Source organism: Canis lupus, chromosome 29 (assembly GCF_011100685.1).
Source record: "Canis lupus familiaris isolate Mischka breed German Shepherd chromosome 29, alternate assembly UU_Cfam_GSD_1.0, whole genome shotgun sequence".
Taxonomy (NCBI): domain Eukaryota; kingdom Metazoa; phylum Chordata; class Mammalia; order Carnivora; family Canidae; genus Canis; species Canis lupus.
In genome coordinates this window covers 35,925,278-35,938,696 of record NC_049250.1, presented here as the reverse complement: position 1 = coordinate 35,938,696, position 13,419 = coordinate 35,925,278, and the positions used below count along the sequence as shown (strand labels likewise).

The 13,419-nt window shown below is 40.4% G+C and overlaps 1 protein-coding gene across 2 annotated transcripts in view; it reads right to left on the bottom strand.

The window, feature by feature from the left end:
* Positions 1-12,562, bottom strand: part of RIPK2 (receptor interacting serine/threonine kinase 2) — a 29,102-nt gene extending 16,540 nt beyond the window's left edge. Inside the window, exons 1-4 of one of the 2 annotated variants that reach the window (XM_038579703.1) lie at positions 12,336-12,473; positions 9,611-9,727; positions 7,786-7,939; positions 5,310-5,465 (exon numbers count right to left, since the gene is read on the bottom strand). In XM_038579703.1, coding sequence (XP_038435631.1) covers positions 5,310-5,465; positions 7,786-7,939; positions 9,611-9,654 — 354 coding nt within the window. In that variant the 5' untranslated portion in view covers positions 9,655-9,727; positions 12,336-12,473. Of the gene's footprint in view, positions 1-5,309; positions 5,466-7,785; positions 7,940-9,610; positions 9,728-12,335 lie in introns of both variants that reach the window. The other variant, XM_038579702.1, reaches the window with a different exon arrangement.
* Positions 12,563-13,419: the final 857 nt, after the last annotated feature.

The following is a 13,419-nucleotide window of genomic DNA, read 5'->3' as shown; positions in this document are numbered from 1 at the left end:
GGATCTTCAAACAGAAGGAAAAAAATGAATAATGTGAGGGAAGGAATAAGAGTTCTAAGATTTCTTAAGGTCTTGATAAATTTATCCTTCAGCCATGACGACAGAGAATAAGAACTTACCCATTCTACCTACACAAGATCTTAACATGCATTTTGAAGCTAAAGGCTTTCTTTTTAAATAAAAAGATGATTTTAAAGATTAGAGGAAATTAAAACACACTACTCATAAAAATCATCCACAATCCTAGCACCCTATTAGAATAGCTATTTTTATTTACATACACTATCCACATCTACAACACTATAAAGTTATTATCAGTAAGAAGTTATGAAGAATAACTCTGAAGTATTCTGGTTTCCACTTAGGACCAACAGAAGAGCAGAGAAACCAAATATGGCATATATAAATATTTTCATTTCAAAGAAGTCTATCACTGGTTCATTTGTATCTAAGGTACACTAATGGACACTTGGCAGATAATCAAACAATGTATTCTTTTTAAAGCAGAAAAGTATCAGTTGACCTTAATCAGGAGTAAATATTTTTCTTTCAGATAACGTTTCTGGTCAACATTCCAGTGAGAAAACTTACTTCAGAAAATGATAGCAAGGTGTCAATTTCCATTTAATTTCATTAAGTATTTTTATTTATTTATTTTTTTAAAGATTTTATTTATTTTTTCATGAGAGAGACAGAAAGAGAGAGAGGCAGAGACCCAGGCAGAGGGAGAAGCAGGCTCCATGCAGGGAGCCTGACGTGGGACTAGATCCAGAGTCTCCAGGATCAGGTCCTGAGCTGAAGGCAGCCGCTAAACCGCTGAGCCACCTGGGCTGCCCATAACTTCATTAATATTTTTAAAGATATTTTGCAATTCATTTAAAGAAGAAGATGGGTAGATTAAGTAACTGCTACTTTTCCATGAGTCAGTGATGAACTTTGACTTTTAAAGGGACATTTATAAAGTAACAAGTAGAGACACGTAAATTGCATGTAAAAGAATGCCGCTAATTTATAGGAATAGTATTACAAAGTTCACAGTTCTGTACGTACTGAGAGTAATAAAAATTATAAAAACTAAACAAAGTCAAACTATTCTAAATTCTATTCATATTAAAGAAAGACCAAGGACATCCTGCTGATCAGTGAAAAGAAGAAAGTAGGAATCATTCCCTATTTATTACTTTGCTTTTGTTTTCTCTATTAAATATAGTTTCCAGACTGAGATGAAGAAAGTAAAGTCCAAGGACATTGAAAGGCTTTAAAAAGTGCAAATCTCAGGTTATTTTATACATATTTCAGGTTATCAAGAATACTTGCAAGTACCTCTACGGTGCTATTAGCGCTCTTTGTGAGACAGAATGGAGGTACTACAGAATATGAGAAAAGTAAATGCTATTCTGACTTTTAAAAAGGAAAAATATAATATTGGCTTTGCAAATCTACTTACTGATAAGAGACTATTCTTAATCTCTGCTTTAAAAATTTAGAAAATTTAATAAAAGGTGTATCAGCAGGAATTCATGAAAAACAAATCACATCAGATCAGTGATCAACGTAAGGTCTCGTGTGCTTGGCACAATGCCTTGCACACTACCTGCTGCTCCATAAATATTTACTGAATAAAATTATGACCAATTTCATTTCCTGTTTTGACGGCAGTAGCACCGTCAAAGAGTAAATGTTTAAACGGTTTGCATATTATAAAACACTTTGTCATTTTATATAACATGCTTGACTATTAAGTTAGCGGGCTTATCTGGTATATACAGAAGATCTGGAATTCATTCATTTGTTTATTCAACAGGTACTTAGTTAATGCTTCAATATGGCACGTACTGAGCAGGTGGCGGTTAATAGACTAAATTTCAATCTTCATGGGGTTTATAGTCTAATTCGGGGAGACGGTCAATAAACACATTAATAAAAATATTATGACAGATGGTGAAAAATAATATGAAGAAACATAAATCAAGGTACAAAGACACAGTGGAATTGGTTGGGTCATCAGGGAGTTGTCACTCTGAAGAAGGTGGGGGGAGAAGCCAGGAGGACATGTGGGAAGGTAGTCAAGCAAGGTCTTCTCTTAAGGACAAAATGGAAAAATATGGGCTCTATTAACAGCTCTCTTAGAAGTATTTGAAACAAAATTAATGATTATTCTCCAAAAGGGCTGGTTAAGGATTGATATTGACCTGGAGGGAGGTTCTGAGCACCATGTTGTGTGGCTCTGATCTGAGTTCTGTACTAGTTAATATTTAAACATGGCTTAAAGATACAAAAACCAGCTAATTAAATCTGAGGAGGACACAAAGCAGGAAGACAAAGTTGAAGCCCTTGGGCTACAGAAATAATACTGAAAAAGATCTTAAGAGGCTGAAGTGATTACTCATATCTAACAAGATGATGTCCAGAAAGTATTCTGGCAAAGTACATGATTGGGAGATGTGGCTTAAGCAACACTATCTGAACAAAAGAGCTTCTCAGGGCTTCTTGATGCTGAGCCCAATTTAAATGTTGTGATAACCACCCGCCCCCCCCCCCCCAAAAAAAAAGCCAATGAATCATGAAGTATTAAGCAAAGTGTTTAGGGACCAGGGAAATGACACATCCATTTAACTCTACATTCATCGGGTCACATCAGGAGATTTTGTTCTGTTGTGAGGATAAAAATTTAATGGAGATTTAAACACAGAAGGATCTGGATAGCACCTGCAATTAAAATCCACATATTAAGGAAACTGGTTCAAAGAACTATGGATGTTCAGAAAAGAGCAAAACACAAGCGTATGTGAGGGGCAGGGGTATTACAGCCGTCTTTGAACATTGAGAGGGCTGTGATATGGAAGTAGAATTGGACTTACTCAGTTCATCACAAAGAATAGAACTAGGACCCATGGATGGAAACAAGGGGAAGAGGTTTTGATTGATCATATAAGAAAATGTTGCAATCATATAAGTATGGATATTAAGACTCCCCGGTCATAGGATAACTCCCTTGGGAGACAAGGGACTATAGTGAGGATTCAGGGACTTGCTGACCATGAAGGCATTTCTATTTGTGTGGTTTTTATTGCTGATGTAATTAATAGAGTAGTTTCTTTTCTTTTTTCTTTCTTTCTTTCTTTTCTTTCTTTCCTTCCTTCCTTCTTCTTTTTTTTTGTAATACCGAGGTGGCAGTTTGCTTTTTTTCCTTTCCCCTCCCATTTTATTCTAGGAAGAGGAAGTGCCTTTAGCAGAGGCTTCTTTTTTTTTTATTTAACTTTTCTCACATTTTTTGTACCAATTTTTCTATTGTTCCAACTTCCTTGTGATTTTTTCTTTGAATGCCTTTTGATATTACAGTAATCTTCAGTTAATATATATATTATTATAAGAAGTATACCAAAATAATATAAAAATAAAGTGAGTTACATTTAGCATTAGTTACTTAGCAACTACTTTTTATTTGCTGTCATCAGTTAGATATAGGGTAAACTATGAAATCACTATTGGATCTGGTGCCTTTAAGGCACCTAAATCTTATGCTTTATACAAAAGTTCATTCAAAGTAGTTCCTAGGGGCACCTGGGTGGCTCAGTGGTTTGACTGTCTGCCTTTGGCTCAGGTCGTGATCCCCGGGTCCTGGGTCCCTCCACAGAGTCCTGCATCAGACTCTGTGGAGGGACCCTGTTCCTCTCCCTGCCTATGTCTCTGCTTCTCTCTCTGTGTCTCTCATGAGTAAATAAACAAAACCTTAAAAAAAAAAAAAAAAAAAAAGTAGATCCTAGATTTAAGTGTAAAACATAAAACTCTAAACTTTTAGAAGATAACATAGAAGAAAATCTTCAATATTTATGGCTTGATGAAGGCTACACTTAGATATGACAGCAGAAAAGTATCATAAAGGAAAAAAAACCCGAATATATTAGACTTCATCAAAATGAAAATTTCCCTTTGTGAAAGACCCTCTTAAAAGGATGAAAAGAACAAACTACCAACTGGGAGAAAATATTTGCGAACTACATATCTGATGAAGAGTTCATATCTAAAAAAAATCTAAAGAACTCTCTAAACACAATAGTAAAAATCTAAAGGATCCAACTAGAAAACAGGCTTAAGACACGGAGAAACATTTCACTGAAAAGGATATATAGATAGCAAATGAGAAAATGTTCAACATCATTAGCCATAAGGAAAATGGAATTAAGACTATGATAAGCTATCACTATATATCTACTATTTACAGTGCTAAAATAAAAAACTGTGACAATACCAAATGCTGGTGAGGATATGGGAAAACCTAGGTCTATCATACCCTGCTGGTAGGATGTATAAACTATTATTCTATAAATAAAATAAACTATAATAATAAACTAAACTATAAATATTCTAGAGAAAATAGTAGTTTTCTAAAAAACTAAACAAACCCTTATCCAGCAAGTTGCAGTTCGTGGACACTTATCTAGAGGAATGAAAACTTACGTTCACTCAAAAAGTTGCACAGGATTGTTCATAGTTTTAACTTCCAAAGATTGTAAACAATACAAATATCTTGCAGTAGGCGAATAGTTAAAACAACTTTGGTATACACATACCATGAATACTACCAATAAAAAAGAACCCATTATTGACATAAGCCAACAATTTAGATGGATCTCAAAGATATTATGCTAAGAAACAAAGCTGGTCTCAAACTATCACATACTGTATGATTTCATTCATGCAGCATTTTCAAAATGACAATATCATAGAGATGGAGAACAGATTAGTGGTTTTGTCAGTGGTTAGGGATATTGGAAGGGAGGAGATGAGTGTGAACATAAAGGGGCAGCATGACTGATATATTTGTGGTGATGGAATAGTGCTGTATTTTGATTGCTGTGATGGTCACACACGTGATTAAGTAACACAGAAACTACATACATGCATTGTACCAATGTCAAAATTCTGGACGTGAAATGGTACTATAATTAGGTGTGATGTAACCACTGGCAGAAACTAAGTGAAGGGTTGACTGGATCTCTGTATTATCACTGCAACTTCCTGTGAATCTGTAATTGCAAAATTAAAAAAAAAAAAAAGGTTCACTTGATAATTTCAGTGAAGGACAAAATGAATTTGTAATTTGTACCATGATTCTATGTGCCTCTGGAGTCTAGGAATAACTAAACCACTGCAGCTGGAAGAAGGGACACCGAAAAAAAGAATTACAGGCTACGGAAAAGGGAGAGAGATTAAATTGGCTAGGTAGAGAAAAAAACTCTAAGAAGTCTTTAAAACTATTCATCTCAAGGATGCAGATAAACTTTTTTTTTTTTTTAAGTAATTACCTTAACATGGAATTCATTATCCAATAAGATATTTTGAGTCTTCAAGTCATGATGAAGTAGAGGAGGATTCATATTGTGCAGATAGTTTACCCCTAGTGCAATTTCATGCAGGATACGAAATCTCAGTGGCCAAGCAACATCAGGATATTCTGTTTTCTTCATATACATGAAAATAAACAAAACTAAAAATAAGTGACCATATTCATTACATTTCAATTTAGAAAATCAAATATTCCACGTGGAAATACAGTATAAACAGAGATCAAGACAGGTTTATTTTTATTACATAGTATCATGGTATCAATTTGACATTATTTAACATCCATGTTATCTTTTAGAAAAAATAATGATGACTTTATAGTACTGATATTTCCTTTTAGTTTGTGTTGGCTATATAATCACATGCTATTGGCTCTTCTTTTTTTATTTAACACAGTTTTCAATTTTTTTTCCCCACATATACCTATACTCACACCTATCTCTCATTCTATGGTTTTTATCAAGTAACCTATATGTACATACACAAACATACACAAAGTTTGTTTCTAGTATATACCAAACCATTAATGCAAAATTTGTGTTACTTTTCCCATTGATATCATACTTTAGTTATAACAGTCCAATGATTAAATCAAATCAATTAAAATTATGACCATATTATATTTACTAAACATGAATATCTCCTACTTCTTATCATATAATTTTTGTATCCTAGCTTGAACACTTAGCCTTCGGGAGTTTTGCTTTTGTGAACGAGACAAAAGACTACCTTTATTTCTAAGTGTATGTAATACAGAGATATTTAAAATATAATGATTTGTATTTCCCGGTACTTACACGTGATGTTCACCTGAACTTCTGAACATAAAAGTTATGTATCTTCCCAGAAGAATGAACATACTCAGAAAAATTAGATAATTTGAGGAGATGTGACATTAAACTATTAGGCACCAAGCTATTGGCTATATTCTAAATGACATGAAAAAGTATGCTTTTACTGAAAGCTCGAATCTGTTCTTGAGAATCTTTTCTGTGAATGGGTAAGCTTATGGTTTACTGATTAACCTGGTGTTTACATTTGTATTTTGATTTTTTTTTTTTTTTTTCCAGCACTCTTCTTAGGGTTGGGGAGAGGACTTCGAGATACATCCCACTTTAATAATACAACACAGGAAACCAAAAGAAACGTAATACATTACTTCCTCTGCTATACACAGACCTCCATCGCAGTGAGTAACTGAATCTTTTAGTTTGTACAAAGGTAATTTTCTTCTGAAAATTATGTAGTTCAAAGGAGTAACGAGCCTCTGTGCAGTACAGTATCACAGGGAGGCTTTTGATCATAGAGACAGTAGTAGAACGCTCACTCTATATGCTATGATTCCTTCTGGGAGTTGGTAGTCCCCTGAAGCAGGCTCTATAGTTTCTAGTGGGCTCCAATTTTGGATATCAGAGTATCTAATGGGTATTGGGGTATGGGAAGAAAATATGCGAATTTATGCTTATATTCATTTTTTTAAAAAAAGGAAATTGTGCTAAGTGATATTTGTATCTTGGTTGCTGTGATAGTTATACAAATCTTATACATGGACAATAGTGCTCGTCTCAAATGGTCTCGTCATTAATAGGAAGTGATGTACTCAGAAATAAAGAGGAAGTCATTCCATGAGTGGCTGACAGTGGTGCCCACTCTCCCTTGTTTGCTTACAGAACATTGTGAAGTATCAGAATTTAGGAGCATCTACTAATAGGATTTTACGGATTATGATACCAAGTTTTATCTAAACCCACACAAAATAGACCAAGTAAATTTAAAAAATGATTTCTTAAACTGCAGGCTGCAGGTAATATTAATAAGATCAAACAAATACATAGTTTGAGAATAAGGATCTACAAATTTTCTTACTGGTAAGAATGAGGCCCCACCCCTCCAGTTAGCTTACTGACGGGATTCGCAATCAAAGCCAGAGTAACTGGTACCTTGACAAGAAGGTAAATGGCTCATGCCATTGAGTACCGATGTATTTGGTAGTCAGAGTCAGATTTACTTGGCCTGATCAGAACTTTATGGGATGGTATTATTAACATTTAATTTGAATCCTAAATTATTTTTAACATAAAACCTGGCTTAACTAACAGATGATTATATCGTGTGCAGAGTTTATCTTTTCTCTCTTCCTCTCCTACCTCTGTAACTATACATGTGGTTACTGGAATTCAGTTTAAACTTTAGGAAGAAGTTTAAGCTATTTAAGCAAAATAGCTTCAGTCTTGCAGAATGTGAGGCCTGACTCTATGGTATTTTTAACAACACAAAAGAAGCCATAAACTGTGTAACTTTACCACTGTCATTGTTTTCCATTATTCTTATTTTGACTCATCTATATCTCTCCAAACAATTTGGTCATCTGTAAAACCAAAACACTAGATAGCTACAAAAATAGAATCATAGCTTCTGGAAATGCACAATACTTACCCTGTGTAGGAGTTCATTTAATGATCCATTTGGCATGTATTCCGTAACTATTCCCAAAAATTCAGGCTCATTGCAAATTCCCAAAATTGGAAGAATGTAACTAAATCTAGCTTTGTGTAAAATTTCAGCTTCTCTTAAAACATCATTTCTTTCACTAAAGAAAGAAAATGTATAATTATTCCAAAGTAATGAAAAATACACAATAATCATACCAATAACATTAAGACTAGATTTTTTTCCTTACTAATTGACCTCCTGTAAATTATGTAACTTCTCTGTCCCTTTGTTTCTTTGTATTTAAAGTAGGGGTGATTCTTGTCCTATACATTCCACAGGTCTGTTTAGAGACCATACTAACTTCTCTGAGCCAAAGACAGAAAAAGGTGCTATACACAGGTTATCATTATTGTACTCTCCTACGAAAGGGAAAAGACACAATATTTGAGTAACTATAAAGTCTATCTATATTAGGATGGTTGCTGTTTGAATTAAAGCTTATGTTGTACTAGAATATTGTATTTGATTAGAGTATTATATTGAATTTCATGGCTGCATACCACATACATTTTTTCTAAAATATTTAAATAATACATTTAAATGTTGTAGATTTAAATGACTATATGATAATAGTTGCATAAGGGTCAAAAATGCTTAGAAATTATACAGGGGAACTCAGGAAAAGCACACTTAGAACGGTAAGTGCTTATAACAGATCCCTGGGGTAACTCTGGATCCCAGGTTCATTTGCTCATTCATTCATAAAACAAATAAATATTGAACATTTATTATGAATACAGAACTATGCTCAACATTATGGAGAATATAAACAGTCTGTGTCTTCAAGCTGCCAAGAAACCTTTTAAGAAAAATACCTATTGCGGTTTTGATTTGCATTTCCCTGATAATTAGTGATGCCGAACACCTTTTCATATATACCTACTGGCCATTTGTAGGTCTTCCTTGGATGTGTTAATTGTCATGATCTTGGTAATCATGCCACAGTGTATATCAAATCATCATGTTGTCCACTTCTAACATACATGATTACATCTGTCAATTATCCCGCAATAAAGTAAAAACAAACAAACAAACAAAAAAACAAGCAAGCAAGCAAGCAAGCAAATGAATAAACAGAGAACTATGGGGAACTCAGAAAAAGCGTAAACCTTGGGCTAGGGGAGTTGACAGTCTTTAGAATATCAAACATTGGTAAAAGGGCAGCCAAGATGGATGTGGCCTCCAAGAAGGGAGGACTCTGCCTTTCTTTTTTGTTCATGTGTCTCCAGGACCTGAAACAGGGCCTGGCACCCACAGATATCCAATAACTATGTACCAGATGTATTCAAAGAAGTTACAGTGACGGTTGTGTAAACAATGGTAAATTGTTCGATATGAATCAGGATGCATCATAGAACATATGAAAGGAAGGGAAATGAATAGAGTAGGCTAGAGCCTCATCGCAGAGCCCTAAAGCCAGGTGAGGCTGTTTACACTTTATTTGATAGTCAGCAAATTGTGATTGCAGGTTTTTGAGCAGGGTAATGACATGAGCAGGACAAACGTTTAGGATGATTAGCTTCGCCGAAGGACGTAGGGTCAGCAGAAGCGGGCAGAGTGTGCAAGTTCGGTGTTAGGATGTCACAATACTAATTGAGATGTGAAGGAATGAGAGTCTGAAACTATAAAGGTCTCAGTGAAAATGGAAAGAAAAACACTAGCTCAACAGAATGCCCAGGGTGTGGTGACTAAGGTAGACATAATAATAATAAAAATAAAAATAAAAATGAAAAAAAGCAAAGGAATTGGAAATGTCACTGGTTTTTACCATGGATGGAGGTGTTGGTAGCAGCAGTAACAGAATAGAAACATCTCCAGGAGAAGGTTATTGGGTAAGCGATGATGATTAGTTGGTGCTTAAACCACTCAAGCTCTGGATGAATGGCTGTTGAAATAAGAAAACAACAGACACTCCACACCAGACCAGGAGGCTTGCTTTAAAAGCAAACGAAAAGCAAAATAAAGCGAAAAATCTTAAGTCGGGTACGCTCTGAATAGATAATATATTTATACGTTTGAAAATTCAAGAGTTACAAGAGGTCCTAAAGTAAAAAGCTTTTTCCTTCTCCCTTTCTTCAGCCACTTAACACCCCAACTGTGAGGCAACCAGTGATATGTTTATGAGACCTGTCTTGATTAAACTCATCTTCTCTAAATTTAAGGAGTTCTGTGATTGCCTCAAAAGATGGAAGTCAACAAGAGCTACATCTTACTGTTCAGCATACTGGAGACAGAGAACGGATTTGAAAATTTCTAGGTATACTGGAAAAAAAAAAACACTATAGAGAGAGCATGCTGGCGAAGTCTCAGTGATACTTATATACCTGTTCTTTCTCACATTAAGAGTATCAGGCATTCTTCCTTCTATTGTGATCCTATTATGCGTCAGCCACTTTATATGCACTAGCACCCAAACACCAACCTTCTAAAGCTGGTTACCTTATCACCCCTTGAAATGAGGGCACTGAGGCTCAGATACGTTAGTTAGAAAGGCCTTCTCTATAAGGCCAACATTAAATGGCAGGGTTGCAATCAGGTTTGAATTGCAGTTGTGGGACTCAAAGCCTGTGTTCTTTCCATTCCACTGCTTGATGGGAGGAAGGAAAGGATCAAGGGAAGTTCTTGAAGTCAGATTTCGGGAAGACTGAGTGAGAGGCAAAACAGAAAAAGCCAAAAATAAATAGGTCTAAGACAGGTTTTTATATTTCTAAAAAAAAAAAAAAAAAAAAATGTAAGACACAGCTTTTTAGAGGCATATCACCAAAATTACCCAAATCAAAATTTCAGTCACAGGGTGTTTGAACAACTGATCAGACTCATCTACACAGAAAGAGTCAGGAGATGGTAGGGGAAGGCCCACTCATTGGGCAGAAGTCACTAAAATAAGAACACATGACTGCACATAAACTTGTTTTTCTTTTCCTTCCTTCCTTCTTTTTTTCTTTTCCCTTTCTTTTCTTTTCTTTCCTTCCTTTCTCTCTCTTTCTGAACAATGCAAACATTTTCCACACCGGAGCCAAAGTACATACAATTATTATTCCCACTTTATAAGTGAGTAAATGGACACCCTGTGAGTCAACTGCATAGCTCAGTCCACTGCTCAGATTGCATAAATACTGTGAATGCTAAGATCTTAGGTAACAGGTAGGGGAAAGAACCTGATGCAATAATGCCAAAGGATTTAACTGGTCCTTACGGCCTCTTTGACCACAGAATTCCCTACTAATTTACTGAAGAGTTTCAGGTTATGAAAATTGTTGCTAAGAATAGAAAAGGGAACCCCCTCTTCATTCCTTTGATCTTCAAATAGCACACAACTGGGATACACTGAACTCTTGAGGAGCAGCTTCCAAGATGGCCAGATGAATTTGCTGTAGAATACGTAACGGGTCCATCAGGGTTAGTTACCCATAGATTTTCATAGCTGATTCTAAAATACGATCACCCTTTCTAACCAATCACCACCCTTCAAACTTGACTACGTACATGTACCCACCTTTGCCCAGCACTTGCCCCACAGAACTCAAGGCCCAGGCGAAACAGACACCACATCTTATCTAACACGAGACCTGGATTGTGATCATATAAAGAGTGGGAACAATTTCTAGAGGTGTCTCAAATTTACTGTGAGATCTCACCCATCCCAGCCTGATAGCAAGAAAGCAAAGAAAAGCTACAGGCTGATGAAAGCCCCATAAATTCACAGGGCTGAAGCTGAGGAATTTATCTGCCATTGGATACTAATGGCCCCTGACCAATCAGACACCCGGCGTGATGAATTGGGATATTAGGTACGGGGGGGGGGGGGGGGGGGGGGGGAGAGGAGGATGTTGCAATCATGGATGTTAACTCACTAAGGACTGAATGCAGGGCCTGGTGGAGTGGAAGGAAAATATGCAAGACCAATGACTCTAGGAAGGAAAACACGCAAGACTAATGCCTAGACCCACTGACCAATAGGTTGGATCACAGGGCAATGGTATAGGATTGAGATGCTTCTCTGGAAGCAGAAACTGCTGGCTTTCCCTGACAACCTAGCCGGTGCACGGAAATTGTTCCAGGATGCGAGTGGCGTTCAGAACTCCTGGAACAACGCGATTCAGCGTATTGTTCGCAAACTAATACCCACACGACCTCTGGGGGGACCAAGGCCTCCCTGACCGAGTGAGAGAGGAACTGAAGCGAGTGGAGCGTGGAACCTAAACTTTCAGGACCCTACGTAATAAACCACAAACCAAGCCAAGCCCACCGCAGCCCCACACCGAAGCACCCCGGCTTTTGGCGTCTGGAGGGAGGGAGCCCAGGACTGGGAGGGAAGGAGGAGGAGACGCAGAGGGCAGCGGAGCGGGCAGAGGAAGGCGACGCAAGCATCTCCAGGGAAGCCGGTGCCCCCCCCCGCCCCCGCCCCCGCGCAAGGCCCGAGCCCCGGAGGGCTGCCTGGAGGCGGCGGGGCCGCAGAGCTGGCTCGCCCGGGGCTCCGCGGGGCGCCCTACCTGTCGCGCAGCGGGCTGTGGATGTGCAGCTGCTTCACGGCCACCTGCACGCGCCAGTCCGCGTGGCGGGCGGACGACACGGTGCCCGACGCGCCGCGGCTCAGGTAGCGCAGGTCGGCGAGCTTGCGGCAGGGGATGGTGGGCAGGGCGCTGCGGGGGCCCTCCCGGCTCATGGTCGCGGGCGCGGCCGCTCGGGTGTGCCCGCCGCGGCGGAGGCTTCCGGAGAGGCTCGGGGGCGCCGCGCTCGGGCGGGGGGCCGGGGCCGGGAGCTGGGGCCGGAGGCTGCAGCGGGAGCTGGGGGCGGGAGCCGGGGGCCGGAGCCGGGGCTGGAGCTGGGGATGGGAGCGGGAGCCGGAGGCTGCAGCGGGAGCTGGGGCCGGGAGCCGGGGCTGGAGCTGGGGATAGGAGCGGGAGCCGGGGATGGGAGCGGGAGCTGGAGCTGGAGCTGGAGCTGGAGCTGGAGCTGGAGCTGGGGAGGGGAGCGAGAAAGGGGGAGGAGGCGGGAGCTGGAGTGGGAGCCGGAGAGGGGGGCTGGAGCTGGAGCGGGAGCCGGAGCTGGAGCCGGGGCTGGAGCGGGAGCCGGGGCGGGAGCTGGGGAGGCGGAGCGGGAGCTGGGGAGGGGGCTGGAGCGAGAGCCGGGGCTGGAGCGGAGCGAGAGCCGGACGGGAACGGGAGGCGGAGCGGGAGCGGGAGCCCGATGGCAGCCGGAGCCGGAGCCGGAGCCGGAGCCGGGGCGGCCGGGCCCTTCCCGCGGCGGGGCACTAGGTGCCCGGGCAGCCCATGCCCGCGCGGCGCACGCCAGCCGCCGCCGCTGTCCCGCAGCGCGAGCGGACTCCTCTTCCCGGGGCCGCCGGCCCCTCTGCGGCGCCTGCGCGTGGAGGCGGCGCCCCTCCCTCCGCGAGCCCCTCCCTCCCCGAGCTGCCCCCGTGACGTCACGGCGGGCCCCGGGCGGGGGGGAGGGGGGGGAGGGGGACGTCTGCGTCACGGGGGGGGGGCGCCCACGGCTCGGGGCGACACCTGCGGGCGGGGCGGGGCGGGGGCCGCTGGTCCGTCCTGCCTCCGCCCGACGAAGGTTCCTCGCAGC